We start from the raw sequence: 19178 nt of genomic DNA on the forward strand, positions 1-19178 counted from the left end.
TATCAATGTGCAGGATTAACAGCAATTGTAAGATGTCGTATCGGCAAGTAGCATCCCAACAGCATCTCTCATATAAACCCAGACCGAACGCATGGTGTTTGTACTCTGGGCTACGGCAGCTGCAGTATGGGAGGCGCGCACAAAGTTCTTGACCTTCCAAGCTGCCTGCACATGTTCAACCTGGCAAGCATAAGTTGCAAGTCTGAATCTCAGCTGTTAACATGGTGAGACAGTTATCATTGCAGCAACGTATTTTCGTATGTAAAAGTTCTGGTTTTATCTTAATGGTCGCGTGAACAGTCATAACTCTCGCTATTGGTGTGCAGAAAATCCTAATGGTGTTTATGATGTCTCTCATTATGATAAGAATATTGGTGCTTAGTGCGCTGTTAGTGCAAGACGAATAATTGTGCCTATTTTATTTTGAGATGACAGCAAATGCTGAGAGGTATCAAGATGACATTTTGATGCTGTTCTTCCATCAGTTAATGGAAGAGGAAAAATCACATGGGTGGTTTCAACATGATTCAGCCTCTGCTTGTACAGTAGAAGATTCCCTTCTTTCAATTTCGGAAGTGTTTGCAGACAGAGTTAACAGTGCTGGTCTATTTCCCCTTTGTTCTCCAGATCTAACAGTGTATGATTTTTACTTGTGGGGTAAACTAAAAGAAAATGTGTATCGAACAGACCCTCGCACACTGGAGGAACTGAAAGAAAACATAACGAATGAAATCAGAAACATTACAGTGGCAGAACTCACTCGCATCAGCCAGAATGGGGTTACTAGATACAATGCCTGTATAACCATAAAAGGACAACACTTCCAGCATCTTTTATAAGGTAAGATATCATATAACATTGTTGTTTGTTTGTTTGTTTGTTTGTTTGTCCAACCCGTCCCATTTTCCTACGGGGTCGGGTATGAGGTGAGATGAATTTGTCGTGGCGGGTTTTTATGACCGGATGTCCTTCCTGACGTCGACCTCATCAGAGGAGTTAATAAGATGAAATGAATGACGTGATATATGACAGTAGGGAGAGGGTGAAACCCAGTGCCGACACATAGCCTACTCCTGTCGAATAGCACCAAGGGGTGTGCTCAAGCCTTAACAACCCCATCCGATGGACAAATTGTATACACACTTAAATCAGGGTGGCCGCGTGCGACATGAGTTCAGCTGAGGCAGCTGCCATAGCGCAAAGTACAAACAATGTGCATTCAATCTCAGTTAATAAGAGACCCTATATATGTATGGTTAGCAACACTGAATCAAAGCAACAGTTAGAAAATAACTATAAATCACTACCTTCAGTTGTAACAGGGGAGAAAGAGAAAGGTTGTACCCTTAGTGTATGCACTTACATGGCAGGGACCATAGAAGAGGGGGCAACAGAATGAAGAGGCGTCGCCATAAGACCTATCTGTGTCAATGCGACATAAAGCAAATTGGAAAAAAAAAAAAGATAAGGGCAAACTTCAAAACAAGGACAAGGATAATCTCCGTACCTTCATACACTGCCCTCTTCAAACAGATGGGTTCTTTTTGTCATCATTCCCAGTTCTTCTAAAACTATTTCTTCTCAGTCCTTGATGAGTTCATTTCTGCTTCCGAGCTTCATCAAAAGTGTGGGCGCCAATACTTGCTCACTGAGAGGCCATATCAACAGATCTCCAATGTAAAGATTTTAAAAATATTTTTTACAATTTGCTTTAGGTTGCGCCAATACAGGTCTTATGGCGATGATGGGATAGGAAAGGGCTAGGAATAAGAAGGAAGCGACCGTGGCCTTAATTAAGTTACATCTTCAGCATTTGCCTGGTGTGAAAAAGAGAAACCACGGAAAACCATCTTCATGGCTGCCAAAAGTGGGTTTCAAACCCACTACCTCCCGAATGCAAGCTGATAGCTATGTGACCCAACCGCACAGCCACTTACTCAGCAAGAATTGTTTCCTTCTTAACAAACTATAATGAATAAATAGGTATGTATGTATGTATGTATGTATGTATGTATGTATGTATGTATGTATGTATGTAGGAGTACTTCCTGATTGTGTGGCATGGCTTAAGAAGTCAGTTCTACTCTCTATTCATCACCCTGTGAGCTCCTTCAGACAATATACAATATACACTCACCATCACTGCCTGCTGTACCAACACTGGACTGTGTTCACACATACTCTTTAAGATCTTATTGGCAGCATTGCGGCGAGCTGAGCTAGCAGACTTACTCGCCACTGTCAAAGGATATACTAAGGCTTGAGGATGGTGCTTGCCGATATCGATCAGCAGATGGTGAATGAGACGCCCAACAAGAGCACGAGGTGTGTCGATACGTGCTATTAACTGGGGAATAACCTGCAATACAGAACACAAAAATAAATACTCGCACAAAAATTATGTAAACAAATGGATTAAAAATATACATTCCTGATGTATAGAACACTATCTGATTAGTTTCCCACAGTCGCAGATCTTGTGTTTTAAGGTTGTAGATATGTTTTTTGTGGAAAGCACTGTCATTCCTTTGATAACTTTGTGGCCACTGAGTTTATGTAAATTCCACAATTTACCACGTTCTCTCATATTTCAAAGCCTGAGGTAACTTGGTATTATTGTACACACATCAAAAAAGGTTTTGCATCACCTCGGATCAAAGAGTTCTTGACATACAGAGGTACCATATCAGCATTATTTACTACCCAACAATCCAGCTCCTTGGCTGAATGGTCAGCGTAGTCGCCTTCAGTTGAGAGGGCCCAGGTTTTGATTCCCGACTGGGTCAGAGATTTTAACCTTAATTGGTTATTTCCCCTGGCTCGGGGACTGGGTATTTGTATCATCCACAACATTCCTGCAAATCCAGAGATGCCAACCTTCAAAGGTGGTCATTAGTAGTGTGAATCTTAGAAGAGATGGTGGGGAACACGACATCTCAGGCAAATTATAATATGCCATTAAGAAAAATAAAACTAATATAACTTACTCTTCTTACATCATCACAGTTGCTTCTCTTGCCTCACAAGAATCCTTCTCAGAAAATTGCATTTGATAGCAGACTTCAGAGCTTGATAACATTTTTGTTTTTCCCGCCAGGAGAGCACTAAGAGTCCTTCTACTCATATCTGGTCGAAAGTCACCCTAATTAAGACCACGGTTTCTTCCTTCCCACTCTTAGCCCTTTCCTATCCACTGTCCCCATATGACCTATCTATGTCTGTGCGACATAAAGCAAATTATAAAAAATAAAACTAGTTTTCACATTCATGGGGAAACTGAAAAATTTAAAAACAACACTCCTCATCCTCAATACAACTACCTACTTCAGCAAGTCATTGTGACAGAATTTCTTTTTAAGAGTATATTTGCTATTAAGATGAGAGTGCACAATTTGGTAAGGCAGCTGGAAAATTAAGGTAGATACGTTCAAAATGTTATTGCTTCTATTTGATTACCATGTTATTGCTTGTACTGGATTACCATTGCCTATTTCACTGTTTTATTCATTCAGGACTGTTTATTGTCACAGAGTTGATATACAACTTGATATACATCAACTAACCATATTGCATTACTGGAGTGACGCTGTTCCCTACAAATGTCACCCAATGGCGCTGCGTCTTTATGTTCGTGAAAATTGAAAATGTAGCACAATTCTTATAAACATATAAACTAGGGTTGAATTAGAGGGTCATTGTCTTTCGGAATGACCACATTTTCAATCTTGCAAGTTACGGTATATAACTTCACATTTGGACATGATAAAATGAGTTAGGCCTATAGCAAAGTTTTAAACTGCTTCCGTACTGCTGTAGTACATGTGAGAAATCCGTGGAAACTACGGAAAATTAGTACATTGCATATCTGCAACTCTCACACCACACACAACAATATCCTCCACTACAAAAACACCCAGTTCCCATACACGGCAGATGCCGCCTGCCCTCTTTGGAGAGTCCATGTCCTCTGACACTCCCAGCATTAAAAGCCATACAATAAATAAAATAACTAAAACATTCCCCAGCAAAACAACCAGTGAGAGCTTTTACAACAATACAGCTTTGCTTTCTCAATTTAAGTTACTGAATACAGCACACACCAGTTCCTTTAATACTAGGTAACACATCCTCTTGCATTGATGCATACCTGAATTTGTCTTGGCGTAATGTAATCTACGTAATGTTGGTCGAAATTGGACCACTCCTGAACAGTGATTTGGCATAGATCTTGCAGAGTCGTGGCATCCATAAACAGCCTTCTTTAGTGTATCTCGATCATGTTCTATAGGGTTAAAGTCTGGGAAATCAGAAGGCCATTCTAGATGAGAGATACTGTGATCACAAGGAAGTCATTAGTGACTGATGTGTGCATTGTTGTCCAATAAGACAGATTCTCCTCCAAAATGCTGGTGATACAGTATTGCTATGGGTTGGAGAATGCAATCCCTGTATTGTACAGCTATGACACTGCCCTGCACAGCTAGGAGTGGCATACGGTGGTCCCACATAATACCATCCCAAAATATCAGGGTACTACAACCTTACTGCATGTGCTCGACAGTACGTCTGATACATGAAGGCTGACCAGATTGCCTCCAACTATGCAGCCGACGATTGTCAGGAACATGCCTTACGTGTGCTCATTGGTAAAAAGGACTTCATGCCAATTCTGATGAGATCATTCAGCAAAATGTTGGGCCCATGTAGAGCATGCTCCACGATATCTATATTCGGGAGCTAAGCTTCAGTATGGGCGTCGAGAGTGAAATTAGGCCTCATTCAACCTGTTTCTCACAGTTTGAGTTGAAAACTGGTGACCAGTGGGTTCGGGTACATGCAGATGTATGTTTACATACATCCTATGGGTCATCTTTCTGGTCTGCATTGGACAGGTCAAGATAGCAATACAATTAAATGACACACAAGGGTGATGCAAAATATTTCTTGATGTGTGTATTTTAATATAAAGAGTGAACTCACAATGAAGGAAGGAAACTCTCCGCAGAAACATAAAACTATACCAAAAGGAGAACATATACTGTACTTAATTAGGAAGAGCAAAATAAATCCATGGCTTTCTGTTATTGATGCCAGTGTTTTCTGATTACTAAATTAAATCTTCCCCTTCACTTTTCCTGAGTTTCTCCATCTACGAAAGGCCAATGTACTTTAAGAAACTGAAGCATATCCTTTTTAAGAGTATACCTTGAAAACACAAGAGCAAATCTAAAAAACCCAAAATGTATTCCTTTTCATGCAACTATTTTCAGTAATAATATTAATATTCGTTTTATGTCGCACTATCTACTTATACAGTTTTTGGAGACATTGAGGTGTCTGAATTTTGTCCCGTGAGAGTTTTTTACGTGCCGGTAAATCAACTGACATGGGGCTGATGAATATGAGCACTTTCAAATATCATTGGAATGAAACAGATCAAATTTGTCAACTTTGGCTCAGAAAGCCTGCGTCTTTCTGGAACACAAATATGATCAGATCCACCCTGTAACTGCAATACTATAATTAGAAATGGATAGTGTCAAAGCAGTGTTACCTATGGTCATGAATGAAGATGAAGATAGAATATAAGATATTCATGTTGTTGTTTGAGTCATCGGTCCTTAGACTGATTTGATGCAACCCTCCATGCCACCCTAACCTGTGCTAACCTTTTCATTTCTATGTAACTGCTGCATCCTACATATGCTCTAATCTGTTTGTCATATTCATACCTTATTCTACCCCTACCGTTCTTACCACTTAAACTTCCCTCAAAAACCAACTGCATACGTCCTGGGTGTCTTAAGATGTGTCCTATCATTCCATCTCTTCTTCTCGTCAAATTTAGCCAAATCGATCTCCTCTCACCAATTCGATTCAGTATCTCTTCATTTTTTATTTGATCTAATCATCTCACCTCCAGCATTCTTCTGTAACACCACATTTCAGACACACATTCTCTTTCTTTCTGAGTTAGTTACCGTCCGTGTTTCGCTTCCATACAAAGCCACGCTCTAGATGGAAATCTTCAAAAATATCTTTCTAATTCCTATATCAATGTTTGAAGTGAGCACATTTTTTTTCTTAAGAAAGGCCTTCTTTGCTTGTGCTAGTCTGCATTTTATGTCCTCCTTACTTCTGCGATCGTTAGTTATCTTACTACCCAAGTAACAATATTCATCTACTTTCTTTAAGGCTTCATTTCCTAATCTAATATTTCCTCTCATAACTGAACAATTCTGAAACAGAGGTACTTGAAGCCAATAGAAGTTATCTGACTGTTGTCTTCACTTCGCACATGAGAAACATCTGCTGACAAAGACAATTGTTGGTACTGTGCACTAAAACTCACCTTATACCTTTGTCTAGAACTCAAAACAATGATCAGTAGGGGGCAGATGTTGATGATGTAAAAAGTGATCAATAAAATGCCCTTATATTTATGGAAAATTGCTATAAAATAAATAAAAAATTACTTTTAAAATATTAAACCAAATGGAATTCTGGTGACTGTGTTACAATGGTTTTACAAGAACTATATCCCTGTTCTATTCACTGCACAGCTTTCGGTTTCACAGAAATAATTGTCTTATAATTTACTGCACAATTTACAAAATAAAACACTGCCACCTAACATAAACACATCTTTTCCAAATCCATTCAGTAGTTAATTTAAAAAAACACTTTATGGTGGTTTCACTTTTGCCATTTTTTTTTTTTTTTGCATAGAAATACAGTTCGCACTTGGGAGGATAATTCTGTAGCGAAGCAGAAAGTTGACTGTTGTTTCCAAACCTTCTCATTTCTGTCTTTTTCTTAGCCTTGATATATATGAGGGCAAATGACTGGCTGTAGGGGCAGGTGCGAAGGCTGATGCATTCCTTGTGCTTTAGGCACGTTACAAAATACTTTATGCTAATTATCACAGGTATGTAATGTGTTCCTGCACATACCTCTGAAACACAAGACTCACACGTATAAAATACTTTCCTTAACCTTTCTCAGCCACCAACAACTGCTGGTCAGTTCGCTTGGCCATGAAATATATTTGCCAACTTCAACCATACTTAAGAAAGAAGAAAATTTTGAATTTATATATTTATATTTTTATATTGTTACTTTTACCAGTTTGACAAAATATACACGCAGGAATTAAAAACATTTTAAAATGATAAATTCTTTAAAATGCTAAATAATGACCTAAAATATTCTTAAAAGATAAAATAATGACTGATCAGCTCAAAGTGCCAAAAAATGCAAAATAAAAGTTAATTATTCCTCATTATATCATAGAATGAATTTCTATACTACTGAGCAACATTCTAGCAAAGGGGATAAAAGAGATGACATTTCAACAACAGCCACCCCCTAGTGATGAGCTATGGGATCATTGTTATGATTCCAGATGGACATTTCCTAATGTTGAAAAACACATAAATGATTAGATTTGATTGGAATCACCTCATTTTACAATACCTTCTCATAATAATCAGCCTCCCTCCCATTATGGGAAGAATGAATGAATGAATAAATAAATAAATAAATAAATAAATAAATAAATAAATAAATAAATAAATAAATAAATAAATAAATAAATAAATAAATAAATAAATAAATAAATAAATAAATAAATAAATAAATAAATAAATAAATAAACAAACATAAGACTAAAAGGGACAGGGTAAGGAATGAAAGAATAAGGGAGGAAGCTCGTGCGTACCCATCCCTGAATGAAAAAGTGACAAGGTCTGTTTGAAATGGTTTGGCCATGTCAAATGATTGGACGATGGAAGGACAGCAAAACAATGGCTACACACAGCTGTGGCCGGAAAACGACCGGCAGGAAGACCTAGGAAGAGATGGCTGGACCAAGTGAAAGAGGACATAGGAACAAGAGGAGTCAGCTGGGATGTCATCTTGAGAGAAGAGTGGTACATGGACAGACAGAAGTGGAGAGTGCTTGTAAACCACACTCGGGCAACTGGAGTGGAAAACTGATAGATAGATAGATAGATAGATAGATAGATAGATAGATAAATAAATAAATAAATAAACAAATAAATAAATCAAACAATCATTGCATTCCTTATGCCCATAGCCAGGGATATTATGCCACTATCCACTGACAGAGGTCTCTGAAACCACCAGGTTTTACTGCATTATGTTAGCGAGACCCTAAGATAACTAAACAGTACCTGTAGCCATGTGTCGATCTCAATGGTGCGGATGCCCTCAACGATAGCATCGTATACTTCTGGCCACTGACCATAGTCAAACCACAGTGTAAGGAGTCGCAAGGTATCCTGTAGCGAGCTGCCATGTGACAGAGCAATGGAACGGAAGAAGCCCTCTACTGCAGGTACGGTGAACTGTGAGATACAAGCATTCATCTGAAAACATATTAAGTACAAGAAGAAACGTGCTCAGCTCGATGACAATTGGCTCCAGAGACAGCAACTGCTTAAGGGAATTGTATAGGCTATACTGCTGAGTTTGAAACAAATATGATTATCACAGGGTTCATATTCCTATAGGATAAGACAACAGTTTTACAACCAGCCATCATCATCCTTCCTCATATATCCAGGCTTGGAACTGGCACAAGGATATAGATGATACACTGCACATGAGATATATTTAGTGCCCCAGCTATTGAAAAATTTCTGCACCCAAATTTTAGGAAGGGTAATTTTGAAAAAAGTGGGATTTATTGTGATTATATATAGCTCTGTTAAATATTTATATTGAAGACGATATATACAATAGCACAATAAGTTATAAAATTATAAAGCAACTCGTTATGTTGTAATCTTCATTAGTACAGTTCAGCAGCATATGAAAATATACTGGCGTATTATCTATTATCAATTTGTGAGACAAAATATGAATTTCTCTGGCACAAACCAATAATAAATCTGTGGAAATTCACAATATAGTATTTTCTTCATAACTGTCTGGGAGATGTTACACAATCATTGTTTTCCAATGAAAACTGAAATTCTTTCATTCAAAAACATGCGAGCTATCCCACACTAGTCTTACAACCTGTAATTTTTATCTCTTTTGCTATTGTTATAGCTTTCAACACATACAAATTTTACTCATAACCATACATCCAAACTGCCTCTCTTCAACCACATACCTATATTAGCATATCTTGTTTTTGATTTCTGGAAACTTTTCCTTTTTGTCTATAAAATGCCAGGCAGTTCTTGTTTGTCTATTCGAGACAAGCTTTATATCTTCTCTGATCATGTACTACAATTCTTGTTTGCATCATAATTTCTTCCTGCAGCATGATTACCAATTTGCCATGCCTCTTCAACAAAGTGCTTTAGCCATCAACGATTAGAACGAGAACTCACACCAGCCATCCTAAGCACGTGCTACAACTTAAACTGATCCCATGCAAATGATGAAATATATACATGACACGCTTCTCACTTGTTGCAGGAACAGAGTTGCCAACAGAGTGGGCAGAAGAATACCAAGCTCCAGATTACTGCATATGAGGAGCACTGCATCGACCTTGATACAAATAATATCCACACCCCAATTTTTTGTCACCAGATTTAGGAAAAAAAAAACCAGTTGGTGTTGCACCGATTTTATATCCATTTTGTTTTACTGAAGAGTGCACAATCATAATCATTGTCCAAAAATTTCTGACTTGTGAAAGTATTGTCGTAGGTATGACATCGTAACTGGTGTAAAACCTTCAATTATTGTGATTGGTATATTTTGGTCATATTTTATTAAATGCTAAATTATCTTTTATCAATTGTTAAATAAGACTAATACATGGTTTCCCTGTAAATATGTATTATAAAATTTGTGTAACCTCAAATATGTATTGTGTATAAGTTTAACCTCAAAATCTATATAGTTGAAAGCGGTAGAAAACTCTATAATGTTCGTATATTAGATTTATTCTACTATAATTTGGTATGTATGAAGGGTTCTGGAAACTTACTGTAAGGTTTATTATCCAGATACATGTAGGAATGTTGGAGAGATTTCCATGTGTATTGGTAAAGAGTAATGAAAGTTCTAGCTGGATCCATTACTGGAGCACTCCATTCGACTAGCTTAGGGATGGCAAACCTTTTCCAACTAGTGTGCCATTTTAACTCTGGTTTATTATTCTCACCTGTTGACTGTGCCACTTGTTGTTTTTTTAAAATTTCCATTACGGGATGTCTACAACATGCACTCCCCCCCCCGCGACTTCCTTTCTAAATTCCCGATTATGTTTCATAATATGTTATTTATTTATTCATTCAACTGATTCATTTATTTATTTATTATAGATATATCTTGTAAATACATTTGATTGCATGTTCCGTGGGTCTGCACCCCATTTAAGGCCACGGTGGTTTCCCCACTCCTAAGCCTCTCCTATCCCATCGTCGTCACAAGACCTATCTGTGTTGGTGCACGTAAAACAAATTGTAAAAGAAATTATTAGATATAAAAATCTTCACTTCACTTCACTTCCTCCATTAGCTTTATTATCTTTCCATGTTGTAGTTTGTACGCTCAACAATTGAACTAATTTCTCCTTCATCAAATTTCCATAAGGAAATTAAAAAAACAGCCATCCTTGTTTGTAAGGTCACCTTCATGCTTTCATCAAAACATACTGCATATATGTGGGAGTTATCCAAATTAGCTTTCAACTGCTCCGAAACTTCTTCACTCATTTTTATTATTCTATCCTTGACAGCAGTTCAGCTGGGTGGCATTCTTTAATTCTGTTAATTATTAGTTGTTTGTTGGGGAAATTTTCAAATAATGTGTTAAACGTCAATAAGAAACTTTCTTTCAAAAAATCACCGTCAGAAATCGGTTTCCCATGCATGCTGTACTGTGCAGTGAGACAGATAGAAACAGCCCCACTGATATTAATCCTTGGCCAGAAAGTTGATACAAAAGAACTCGTTTGTTTTGTGTAATGTTGGATATTTTGTGAAACAAACTCTCTTCTTTCTTCATTTGAAATCAAACAAACATTTGAATGACCAGTCTCGAAATTGCGCTTTACATTAAATGTGGGGGATAAAATTGTTTTCAAACACAGACAAAACATCATTTTATCAGTCCGAATTCACTTGGCCAGAGTTCTTGAAGAAAATACGGTCACCACCTTTGTTAAGTTTCCGTTCATTTTGGCACCGAAAACATGTTTGTGACGTCCGTATACAAACCCACCAGAAAACGACACTATCTCACTTGACTTCCGGACCTAAGAGTGTAGCAGTTGCCATATTGCACGTCCGAATGGAACTAGTATTGAGATTTTCGATATTTATTTCTTACACGTGAAACACTATAGTACAAGACTGTAGTACAAGACGTATATATAAAATATTATGTTCATGTGGCGTGCCACCAAAATCATGTTCGCGTGTCACCTAGTGACACACGTGGTGTAGGTTCGCCATCCCTGGACTAGCTGGTTGATCGATGTTTCAAGTGTGTTCCATTAGAGTGTTGTAAGAACCCTTCCAGAAATCGATAATTCTAGACGGTTGATCGAACAGTATATATATCGAGCCGTCAGTCAGTGAGGCGGTGAGTTCAAAAAAGCGTATGTTATAGTGCGCGAGTCAGTGTTGTTGATATTTGCACTTGTCAGAATCGACTTCAGGGTACTCCGCTATTAAGTGTTATAGTGTCACTTGCTAGTGTGTATAATTGTGTGTTATGACTCACAGTGGCAATAAAGTAAGTTACACAAGTGAACGTGTTCTCATGTGATACATATTTCCATCAAATAAAATTGCATTTGAGAACAATGGTATTTCAGTGAAAAGTATAATATTCATATTTTGTACAGATTGTGAAATATTCTATACAAGTCATGCTCTTGTCTATCATCAGTGATAGAAGTCTAGTGAACTACAGTATGGCTGGGCGCACTCTGGAAGAGACACAACTCTCAGCAAAAAAACATCTTGAGACAAAACCGTTGGGGAAGAAATCTTTTGCTTCAGACTGTCTTTGACTGACTGTGATGTACCTAGTTTATATCTGGCATTGTGAGTTGATATGGCTGTGACGAAGAAGTGACTGTTATTGTATATTATCATCTTCTATGTTTAGAGGAAATCCATATCTGGGGCCAATTTCAGCCTTCTATATTGATTATGTATTGCAGCAATCGAGATGCCCACGTCGCGCATGCATAAAGCAAAATGTTTCGAGCACCCAAGAGATGAGATGAGACGAAATTCCAAGTTTCTTCATGGTTTTATCTCAAACAGTCTTTGACAGCCAGAGATGAGCACCTCAGCCGGTGTATGGCTGATCCATAACAAATCATGTTAAGTTCATCCTTGAGTTAGTCTTTGAAAAGAAATTACTTGTCTGAAGCTGTCTCGTCTCTTCTGGTGTGTAGCTAGCCTATAAGTGATTACGAGAGCAATGCTGCACGACCAGAACAAGGAAACATGTTAAGGAAATATGCTCTTTAACTATGAGTAAAGGTAGGGCGGAGGAAAGGAAACAAAGTCTGGCTCCGTGGCTGAATGGTCTTTGGTTCAGAGGGTCCTGGCTAGGTCAGGGATTTTAACTTCACTTAGTTAATTACTCTAGCTTGGGGACTGGATGTTGGTGTATATATTAATCTACAGACAACACATCACATCACAAACCACCACATAAACACACATTAGAGAATACAGTGAAATCTCGTTAATGCGTTAAGCGAGAAATACTAATGAATATACAAATAAAACTATCCAACAGGTATATATGAAAACAATAGATACAACTTTTTCCGACATGAGGGAATTTTATGTCATATATCCACGGATAAAGTGAAAACTATAGGCCTATATACCATTTTTAAAGATGAGAGGAAAGTATTAAAAGGTGTGAAAAACACGAGAGAACAAATATGAAAACCCTTTCTGGTGGTGATTATAAAATAACAAGTACACTGAAAGGTATGAAAAACACCAGACAACAAATATGAAAACGTGCACAGGGGCCAACAAAAATATCGAAGTATTATTGCAGATCACACTCTTTCTAAAACAAATGTCAGTAGAATCTTTTTTATTTCGGAGCAGTATGTTATTTAACATTATTTTCTGGTCACACTCATAGACAATGGATTGGAGGTTACATTCGACCATGTGTAACTGCCATCTGCGAGGAAATTTTGGTCGCCATTTTGAGTCGAACAAAACTTTGACCAACTTGAGTGGTTGAGTTGAAACTCGAAGGTGCAAGTTTCAACATTTGCAACATCTGTGCGCTTATGTCAGTCGACTTTCTAATAGATTTCAATTTTGACTTAATTATTAAGGAATTTCACAATACTTTCCATATCCATAACTGGGCTATCACAAGACAAATATGCACCACGCTAGTCAATTTCACACGATTACGTTCCTAATCCGACAGAGGCAACTGTATCACGTGACAAAATATAAACCACACTTCACTGTACCACTCAACACAAAATACAACCTTCTGAATGGAATGCGAAATAAAAGCACAAACATGCTCACTCTGCTATACAGCAATCTCACTGTTAACTGGCAAGCAAAACAGAATATTCCTGGGGCTAACGGCTTGCTCCCCATAAGTGCAACTTATCCTTTGAAGTTCAGGAAGGCCTTTTCCCGTAATCACACAGCTGTGGTGAAGACTCTTACCCGAGTTGGAAATCATGCTTCTTTCACAAGGGATGTCAAATACAGTAACATTTTCAGGTCTAGGAAAAATGTGATCGTACTAAGCGGTAACAGTGAAAATTTGTGACGCGATAAGCGAGGTACTTTTATATAGATTTAATACAATGAGTATTGGGACTTTGAATTTACAACGTGCTAAGCGGGAAAACGTGTAAATGAGGAACACACTAACGAGGTTTCACTGTATATTCCTCCACATATGGTTGGTATGAGGAAGGGCATCCATCAGTAAAAATGGGCTTAAACCACACAAAGTGCTGACTCCATGTAATTCATAAAAGGCCAGGGAGGATGAGGAGGAGGATATGAATCCATATGAGGATAGACACAGTTACAGGTCAATGTGGGTGGAGGGTATATTAAAAGAAGAGAGGCAGGGACAAATAACATGAAAGTAGCCCCATACAAGCTCATTTCAGCTTCCCAACTTTATGAGTGGAAATAACAGAGGTTTAAACATAAACGCAATACTAACTGAGGGAAGGGGGAAGATGGCAGAGGGTGGGGCAATTTTGAGACAAATCTTCTATCTTGATGCAGAAAGCCAGGCAGTCATAGGAAAGAGAGAGAAAAACATTAAATATGTTTAACAAAATTCATCAATTGGCTGTAATTTTTCAAGGATCAGAAAAACAAAACCAGAGGTTAATACAGTACTATCTGTACAATCACTTGATATATTAAAACAATAAAGTGCATCCATCAAGATGTTAATTAAAGCTGAAGACTGCATGGCATGTGGGTATTCTGGGAGACAGGATTGGATAAGATTATCATACTGGTCCAATCATCAGAAGCTATGTCATCACACCTTCATGGAAGTACAATATGGCCAATAATCATGAAAAAAAAAAAAACCACCCACACACACTTTATTTCAAGAATAATCATGCTGAGAACTTTGCAGTCAAGGGCCATGAGTTCATTATGACTGATGTATCTATTATTTGAGGAATATGAGAATATTCCTTCACACAAAACATAAAAATTCAAGCAGATTATAAGAATCCACACTCAAGTAATATCTTGAATAGAAAAACTTGAAAAGAGCACAATCATGATAAGAGCTTAATAGAAAAAACAAGTAGCACAAAAAGAAGCAAGCATGGTTGTAGTTTTGCATGACTTGTTTATGGCCTGCAGTTTGACAAGGAACTATGAGTAAAGGTAGGGTTTAAAATGCAGTTGGTTTGGTAAAGAGTTAAGCAAGTAGACACTGGGCTATTATATAAAAGACTATACAAAATGTCAAATGAATACAAAACTGTTTTGAGAAAATTTACAAAACACATTTGCAATAAATGTGATTATGAAGATTAAATTAGTTATTACTAAAATAAGCCAAAGAAGATAACAATAAGTCCATAATAAATGCTGCCTTGATTACAAAACCATTCTGATAAATTTCGTTGTTGAAAGAACTTTTAGTGGGTTCGAGCCCCACTGTCGGCAGCCCTGAAGATGGTTTTCTGTGGTTTCCCATTTTCACACCAGGCAAATGCCGGGGCTGTACCTCAATTTATTAAGGCCACTTCCTTCCAATTCCTAGGCCTTTCCTATCCCATCGTCGCCATAAGACATATCTGTGTCGGTGCGACGTAAACCAAAAAAAAAAAAAAAAAACCCTATCAGATTCTATCAAATCACACTTGAATATATTTAGAAATGTATAAAAATTAATGTTTATTTATTTCTTAAAAACTTCAAATGTGGAACTTATGTTAATGACTTTAAAATTTTTTTTTTTTTTTGCAATTGGCTTTATGTCGCATTGATACAGATAGGTCTTATGGTGACGATGGGAGAGGAAAGGCCTAGGAGTGGAAAGGAAGCGGCCGTGGCCTTAATTAAGGTACAGCCCCAGCATTTGCCTGGTGTGAAAATGGGAAACCACAGAAAACCATCTTCAAGGCTGCCGGCAGTGGGGTTCGAATCCACTATCTCTCAGATGCAAGCTCACAGCCGCACATACCTAACCAGACGGCCAACTTGCCTGGTGAACTTATCAGAAAAATGAGAAAAATCTTAGGGGCCAGAATTAAAAATGGAATACATTACCGGTACCCCAAATCCAGCTCGAAAAAAAGAGTAGTCCTCAGCAGCAGTTCTTTCAAGAACGACACGTCATTTTATTTTAATTAAGTTGTTTCTTATTTTCAGATACAATTCTGTCACCTTTTGTTTAATTTTATATACAGTTTAAAAACTGAATTATTCAAAATTAGTTTCAGCAGACTAAAGAACCTAACAGTTATAAAAAAACAAAAAATAATTTCATCCTTTTGGTTTCATGGCCAACAGTCCTTCCTGCAAGCATTCACACTGATAACCTGTATCATGAATAAAGCTTACCACACTGCGATTTGCTGGACTGCCATCACCCTGAGGTCGAGCAGCCTCTGCGCTTTGTTGCTGCTTGTAGAAGAGCACAGTCTCAAAGTTCATGTATGCCCAAGCGTGCCAAGCTTTGTACCATGCTGTATCATGTTCAGTTGCAGCAGCATAGTACTGCAGTACAGCGGGAATGGAATGTTCGTTGATACCCTGAAGACTTTCCTGCCACTGGCCCAGTTTCAGATAGCACCTGCATAGTTCACAAATGATAAGGAAGGCTAAAGAGAAATGTAATTACAACATTTTCTACACTAAGAGAACAACAAAAAGAAATAATAAGATAAACTAATACAGTAAAATGTCACTCTAATGAACACCAATAAAAGAAATGTTCAGAATTGCAACATTAGGCCTTTTATCTTTTTTAATGTGTGTTAAACTATTTCATTTTAATGAATTTTGAACTTTCAGTATAACCAATCAAAATTTAGCCCTTTTGCATATATTTAACTTCATTTTTTCAAAATATAATTGAAATTCATCCAATTTCAATCACCAGGCATTTTGTACTACAAATTCCTGTTCAGCTAATACCAGACAGCACACTCATTGTGACAACACATAGTGGAACTAGCAGATTACAAATATCACTGGAACGTAAGCAAACCACATGACAATGCTGATCAGCAGGTTGCCTACCCTACAGCATGTGAAGATTACAATGTGTTTCTTAATACAAATTTATATTTTATTCAGTTCTGGAGTACATCATTATGCAAGATTTTTTTTTTTTTTTTTGCTAGGGGCTTTACCTCGCACCGACACAGATAGGTCTTATGGTGACGATGGGATAGGAAAGACCTAGGAGTTGGAAGGAAGCGGCCGTGGCCTTAATTAAGGTACAGCCCCAGCATTTGCCTGGTGTGAAAATGGGAAACCATGGAAAACCATCTTCAGGGCTGCCGATAGTGGGATTCGAACCTACTATCTCCCGGATGCAAGCTCACAGCCGCGCGCCTCTACGCGCACGGCCAACTCGCCCGGTTTATGCAAGATTAATTTCTTGTAAATGAAACACACTAAAGACAATTTCATGTGTAATATTGCCTCGGAAAAAGACAATAATGTCAACACATAGGAACCAATGCAGATGTTTGATGCAGCATGGATATTACTGAAAGAAGAAATAAATGCAAAAGGTGTTTTAGAAAAACTGGAGTGATTTCTGCACAATACAATATCACAAAGTGAAATGTTGGATGATACAGAAACAGAGGAAAGCTGGAAGCGTTTGTGTGAAAAGTTAGACGGGCCAACAAGTCTGAATTTTGCTGACTACGTCAACGTGGACTGTGATGCGTTAGTGCAAAAAGAAATCACTGATGATGAATTTGTGGCAGACACTTCGAGTGATAGAAATCCATGTGATGGTGAGGTGGAAGAGGAAGATGTGCCTCAAAGTGTGTGACAGAGTTTGACTTTTGTGCAGGCAACAAACATGGCACATAGTCTTCAAGATTTTCTTCTATCATGAAGTGATGTGCCAGAATCTGTCTTAAATTCATGAGCAGTGGTTGGTGATTATCTTGAATGTTCTTTTGTGTCAGTGTATTCAGAGGAAAATCACGAACATTTTCCAAAAATAAAGTCCACAACACAGTGTATCAGAACAATGTAACATTTACAAAAAAAACCCCTTGCAATAAATTACTGTATATCATCACTTCAGATACATATAAACTAATTTCCCTATCATGTCATCAATATTAAGCTTTTCTATCCCATAACTTCATGCTGAAGTAATGCAGATCCTGCTATGGATATAACAACAGGTGAGTTCTTAAGAATTGACTTAATTCAGCATAACAAAATTTTGCTATAACTAATTAATTTCTAAGGTCTCCAGAATTTTGTTATACTGATATTTTACAATAATAGATTTCACAGAGGAAAATCTACCAAAGAGCCTAATATACACAGTAAAATCAAAGAAACATACAGTATTTGTAGAATACAAAGAAAGTAATGGAAAATCTTCAAAATTAAAATGATGATATTTAGATATTGCTTCAAGGCAGGGGCTGGGGATATTGTGGTCAACAAGCCTCTCTACTTAATGCATGTGGTTACAAGGGCATAATTTTTTTTTCCTTCCCATTTTTTTTTTTTTTTCCAGGATGTAAACCATGTTAATATACCGAGGCAGCACAAAGTATTAACCACATACGGTGTATGTTTGCCCTCCTCAAGCTGTATTATGAATCACCCAATGTACATTTCAGATAAAATTCAGTATCTCTGAACTATCCTTTTTCAGGGATTCTCTTGAAATTTGGCCCACATTGATGTTACTACGGAGTGTGAAACAAATGAAAAAAATATATTATGATAGACGTGATTAAAAATGGCTTTTCAAAAATTTGTTCCCATATTTTTCATAAAACACAATATCCAAAAGAGTACAGCAACTGGGCAACTTTTTCACTCTATTTGAAAGCAGAAGATAAACCACTGTATGATTAAAACATACCTTCATGTAGATTTTAGAAAAAATAACTTTCAAACTTTCAAAATTTTTTTTTTTTGCTTGTAATCCCTTCAATTTTTAATTAAATTGTGACTATTTTGGTTCATCCTTGAGAATGCCAACATCTAAAGAATTCTTAAAAATTTTAAGCGATCATTCAATTAAGTTATGAAATAAGGAACTCAATTCCTTGTATGTTTATTGATTCGTGAGCCAAAATTATTAATATTAAATGATGCAATTCAAACAGCAAACATCAAATGAGGTGCAGCACAGTGACATGCCCACTATTGTGATTGGAGAAAACACCTCTTCATTAAAATGCAAATATTATATTGATACCTGGGTCTACCAAGCCATGTTTGATATGAGTTTCACACTGAAAAGTTCTGAAAACCTAATTTCCCCATCTTCCCACCTTTAGGAATTGTCAGGATGGACATCAACTAGTGCACAGGTATAGGGGAGCAAGCAAGCTTGTAGTTTTAAATAACAGAAGATATCACAGCTGTTGCTTATTTCAGTTATTTAATACAGTAGAAGTCTGTTATAGCGAGTACGGCATATAATGAGAACCCCGTTATAATGTCAGTTTTTAATGTCCCTTCAAA

The 19178-nt window shown here is 37.3% G+C and overlaps 1 protein-coding gene across 2 annotated transcripts in view; it reads right to left on the reverse strand.

Annotated features, from left to right (window-relative positions):
* Window positions 1–19178, reverse strand: part of mTor (serine/threonine-protein kinase Tor) — a 415570-nt gene that overhangs the window by 72957 nt on the left and 323435 nt on the right. Inside the window, exons 29-31 of one of the 2 annotated variants that reach the window (XM_067136412.2) lie at window positions 16059–16290; window positions 8196–8369; window positions 2138–2359 (exon numbers count right to left, since the gene is read on the reverse strand). In XM_067136412.2, coding sequence (XP_066992513.2) covers window positions 2138–2359; window positions 8196–8369; window positions 16059–16290 — 628 coding nt within the window. Of the gene's footprint in view, window positions 1–2137; window positions 2360–8195; window positions 8391–16058; window positions 16291–19178 lie in introns of both variants that reach the window. The other variant, XM_067136411.2, reaches the window with a different exon arrangement.

The sequence above is a fragment of the Anabrus simplex genome, chromosome 1, assembly GCF_040414725.1.
Source record: "Anabrus simplex isolate iqAnaSimp1 chromosome 1, ASM4041472v1, whole genome shotgun sequence".
In the NCBI taxonomy this organism is placed as follows: Eukaryota; Metazoa; Arthropoda; class Insecta; order Orthoptera; family Tettigoniidae; genus Anabrus; species Anabrus simplex.